The following is a 4763-nucleotide window of genomic DNA, read 5'->3' as shown; positions in this document are numbered from 1 at the left end:
CTCGGGTCTAAAATCCCGATTCAAGGTTGGGTCAGAGTAGGGAACCAGGGGACAGAGGTGAGGGCTGGAGGCAGGGGCTGAGGGTGGGGAAGGCTAAGCAGTGCAATACCAAGGAAGTCGTTGGCAGAGATGCGGTCATAGTCCCAGACCTGCAGGACCAGCACTGCGGGCTGCCGAAACTCGGCCTCCTCCAAGGCGAAGGGTCCAGGCCGGCGCCGGACGCTTACCTCCCGCTCCGTGGGCAGGTAGTCGAAGCGGAACACAAAGCGCCAGTTGAAGTTCCCCTCCCCGGTCAGGGAGTTGAAGTGAACATCTGTCTCCTGCTTGTCATGCTCCAGCCCCTTCACCCAGCTGGGGCCAGGTCGGGTGAGTGTCAGGGCTGGAGCTACACGGAGAACCCACTCCTCACCCAGCTCTCAGTACCACGGAGGGCCTGGGGACCGGGCTCTGGACTCAGCCCGAGGGCCCACACCCATTTACAGTCCCCCCTTAGCGCACTGCCATTGCCCCACCTGGCCTGCAGGCTACCTCTTCACGTAGATGTCACTCGACATCTCTCCGGTGAGTGGATTCACATCATCCAGAACGACATCTTCCGTGTTCCAGATGGTAACTCTGAGCTCATAGCTGCGAGGCACATTAGGGGGTGGCTTCAGACTCTCGAGCAGGGCCCTGAAAGAGGCTGCAGGAACCAGGAGGGACGTGGGCCTGGCCCACTGACATTCACTGGGCACCTGTGTGCCCAGCAGGGGAATCCAATGCCTGTGGTCTCATGAAGGGACAGCCCCAGGTGTCACTGACCACCCTGGCCACAGCAGATGACATCAGGAATGGTCTGCTGGGCCAGCAAGGTTCTCCTTCCTGTGAATTTGGAGTCGGGACCCTGCACCACTGCATGGTGTGGCATCAGATGCAGAGCTGGAGCCACTACAAGCCAGAGTTTGGGGATGTAGAAAAGTGAGTAAACAGAGAAAGCCAGTCTGCAGGGAGAAGAGGGAGGATGAGAGACGGGGGACGAGAGCGAGCGTACAAGCACCTGAGGGACAGGAGGGCTGCGGCACTCTGGACCCTGCCCTTACGTAGCCCTGCCCTTGACTGCCACGGGGTTGCCTGCATAGCTGTTTTCTCCAGCCCAGCATCTTCCCCTCATTTGTTGACAGCACCGTGATTTTCTGCCGGTGACCCACCCCCGCCCCAACCACCCCTCCCCACCACCACGGTCAATCTATGGGATTCTGGTGGGGCAGGCCCCTCCCTCCCTGGCTGGGCAGGGTAGGGGAGACATCCCTGGACTGGCTGATTCCAGTATTACAGCCCCCTGGCCACAATGATTGGTTCAGGGCGCAGCATTTGACCCAAGCTGGTCTACTGAGTCAGCCCTGAGGCTTTTGCTGTAACTGCGAAAGAGGTGTTTGTTTCCACTCAGGTGACCTGGCTAAGATGTAAGCCTCGCACTGTTAGATGCCACCTTGCCCCCAGACTGCAGAGGGCTCCCTGAGAGTGACACCAAGGAAAGCAGAGCCCAGAGGCAGAAAGTGACAGGCTGCTGGTATCCGAGCATCTGCATTCAGCCTGTGTGACGTGGCTGTGCCCCACACAGAACTCCACTCAGATGAGCTCAGGTGGGAACGGGGCTTACCAAAAGGTACTTGGAGTCAGTTTACAAGAGACACTCAACTTGCAATGGCTTATGAATAAAAGGAAATTTAATGGCACCTAACTGGAAAGCCTGTGATTAGCACCCTCTGCCTGCTTCACTGGGGACCCAGGTTTTCAGAGGACCCTTGTACAGGTAGACCAAGACGTGTACCCGCCTTGGGAGGAGGCGACAAAACTCTCACCTGACCGGCTGCCGAGGCTTGATGTCAACTGGGGGTGGGGCAGGCACATCTCGAGGAAAGATGTCAATCCACATGTGAAGAGATCCCTGGGGGAACAGGACCAGGCTGGAGGGTCTTGTCAGGCTCCCAACCTTCCCTGACAGCCTTGTGGCCACAGGCTGGGCCTTGTCCCCAAGTGGAGAAAAGAGCTAGGGTCAAAGTGACAGGGTCAGGCAGATCCTGGGGGATGAGGATGAAGGTGGAGTCTGAAGTGTGGGTTCCAGGATCAAGGTTAGATTAGGGGTTCAAGGATGAGGTCCAGGCTGGGTGCAGTGGCTCACGCCTATAATCCCAGCACTTTGGGAGTCCATGGAGGGTAGATGGCTTGAGCTCAGGAGTTTGACGCCAGCCTGGGCAACATGACGCAACCTTGTCTCTACAAAAAATACAAGAATTAGCCGGGTTTGGTAGCAGACGCCTGTAATCCCAGCTACTCCTGAGGCTGAGGTGGGAGGATGACTTGAGCCTGAGAGGCAGAGGCTGCAGTGAACCAAGATCACGGAACTGCACTCCAGCCTGGGCAACAGAGTTAAGACCTTGTCTCAAAAAAAAAAAAAAAAAAAAAATCTGGAACCCCAGGAGTTTGCAGGCTGTGGAAGGAGGAGTTTCTAGGTAAGGAGTGGGGGATACCTGTCCCAGGGAGGTTGTCCCCTTAGGGCCATAGCCTCCCCTTTCTCCCACATCTCCACAGATAGACCCAGGTGTCCCTGTCTGCTACTGTCATCAGAGCTTTGGATGAGCTCTGGATGGTGTTGTTTGCAGATCAACATGACCCACTACATCCAGCACCTGTCATTTGGGGAGGACTATCCAGGCATTGTGAACCCCCTGGACCACACCAATGTCACTGCACCCCAAGGTACCAGCCCGGGAGGCAGCCCCCAGCCACAGAAGGCCTGCCAGGCACCCGTACCCAGTGCTTTGTTTTCCCCTCAGCCTCCATGATGTTCCAGTACTTTGTGAAGGTGGTGCCCACTGTGTACATGAAGGTGGATGGAGAGGTGAGTCAGGGAGCTCCCTACCCTCTAGAGTCTCCTGCGTGCTGCCCAGCAGTGGAGTTCCTGCATTTTATTCCGTCAGCCTGGGGAGTGAAAACTGCCTCGTCCTCACATGGTAGATGAAAGACTGAGACACAGAGAGGGTGGGGGATTTGCCCTCCCAGGCAGAGTGCAGGCCTGGGGCTGTCCGATTCAAAGCTCTTTGTGCTGCCCTCACTGCCTCCATCTGTTCCTCTAGTGCCCACCGTCTGCCTGCCTCACTGTCCCCTGTGGTCTACCTGGGCTGGGGGTTAGGCAGGGCAAGTCTCTGCGTACCCGCTCCCAAGGCTGCCGTGGCCTGTGGAGCAGCATCTCAGCACAGTGGCAGGATGCAAGGGACTGAGGGCAGAGGAAGTCAGTTCAGCCTTGGTGGTGCGTCTTTGGAGAGTTGCTTCTCAGCCTGGACCCCCGTGAGAACACCCACTAAATGCTGCCAGGATAGGTAAACTAAAGAGCTGGCATCTGGAGGGGAAGGCTGAGGCCAAGGCTAGGAGAGGGGGTCTGGCAAGCCAGGCCTTGCAGCGCAGGCCACCAGCACAGTGCCATGTTTTCTCCCCGCACGGTCAAGGCTCAGCAGGAAAGGGGAAGGAGCAGGGGTGGGGCTGATGGTGGCTGGAGCCAGGTCCTAGCCCTAGCCCTGGCTCCCCTCCCACCCCAGGTGCTGAGGACAAATCAGTTCTCTGTGACCAGACATGAGAAGGTCGCCAATGGGCTGTTGGGCGACCAGGGCCTTCCCGGAGTCTTCGTCCTCTATGAGCTCTCGCCGATGATGGTGAAGCTGACAGAGAAGCACAGGTGAGGGCAGGGGCAGAGCGGCCTCTGGGGGCCTGAGCCTGAGGGAGGCATGTGCCTGCTGAACCCGCCCGCTCCCTCCACCAGGTCCTTCACCCACTTCCTGACAGGCGTGTGTGCCATCATTGGGGGCATGTTCACGGGTAAGAGGCCCAGGGTGTCTGTGAGCTGTAGGGTGGGGAGAGTAAAGCCTGGGTGCCCCAGGTTTGGTTGGGGGTGAAGGGGCAGATGCTGGCCTGGCCAGTTAAGTGACAAGGCTCTCAGCGTCAAAAGCCAAGGCCCCCACTGGGCCAGTGCCAGCCCTTGTCTCTCTCCCAGTGGCTGGACTCATCGATTCACTCATCTACCACTCAGCACGAGCCATTCAGAAGAAAATTGATCTAGGGAAGACAACGTAGTCACCCTCAGCGCTTCCTCTGTCTCCTGTCTCTCCCTGGCTTGTGGTTGTCCCCCAGCCTCCGCCACCCTCCACCTCCTCAGTCAGCCCCAGCCCCAGGTTGATAAATCTATTGATTGTGATAGTACTCACTGGTCTCCGTGTGATCCTTGCCATGGCTAGAGCCTCATCCTGGCCACTCATTGAAGGCAATCATGACTGATGGATCGGGGCCCAGAGCCCTCAGGAGCCCCACATGGGCATCTCCTAGTTGACTGGGGTTTAATCAAACCAGACTCATGTCCAGCCCACAGCCCTGGGTCCCTCCTCCACTGTGGTCCTCAGACCTCTCGGGTTCAGCCCCCCAGGGCTCACTTGGACCTTTTTAGCATGAGCTTCCTGGAGCCACCATGGCCCCCAGGCCACTAATTCAGGGCCCTGGGTGCAGATTGGGGCTTGCCACTTCATTGATGGGTAAAGCTGGGGTCGCTCTCCACCACCCTGGGCTCAGTCCACCTGATCCTGTCACACTCACTGATCCCACTCTGTGCCAAACCCCACCCGCGCTGGCTCTCACTGCAGAGAGGAGTCCCTCCAGGTCCTTTGCAGTCTCCTAGATGGAAGCAAAACTGAACATCAAGGTGGGAAGGTGGGAAGGTAGCAGTGGCCATTCTGGAA

General features: G+C 57.9%; 1 protein-coding gene across 2 annotated transcripts in view; it reads left to right on the top strand.

Moving 5' to 3' along the window:
• Nucleotides 1-4233, top strand: part of ERGIC3 (ERGIC and golgi 3) — a 20287-nt gene extending 16054 nt beyond the window's left edge. For both annotated transcript variants that reach the window (XM_011929153.1, XM_011929152.1), the window contains 5 exons: nt 2643-2739; nt 2817-2881; nt 3576-3712; nt 3797-3852; nt 4028-4233. In XM_011929153.1, the coding sequence (XP_011784543.1) occupies nt 2643-2739; nt 2817-2881; nt 3576-3712; nt 3797-3852; nt 4028-4107 (435 nt within the window). In that variant the 3' untranslated portion in view covers nt 4108-4233. The remainder of the gene's footprint in view (nt 1-2642; nt 2740-2816; nt 2882-3575; nt 3713-3796; nt 3853-4027) is intronic.
• The last annotated feature ends 530 nt before the right edge of the window (nt 4234-4763 follow it).

Source organism: Colobus angolensis, unplaced genomic scaffold (assembly GCF_000951035.1).
Source record: "Colobus angolensis palliatus isolate OR3802 unplaced genomic scaffold, Cang.pa_1.0 Scaffold8, whole genome shotgun sequence".
Classification (NCBI taxonomy): domain Eukaryota; kingdom Metazoa; phylum Chordata; class Mammalia; order Primates; family Cercopithecidae; genus Colobus; species Colobus angolensis.
Note: the sequence above shows the minus strand (reverse complement) of the source record. Positions and strands in the feature narration are given on the sequence as shown.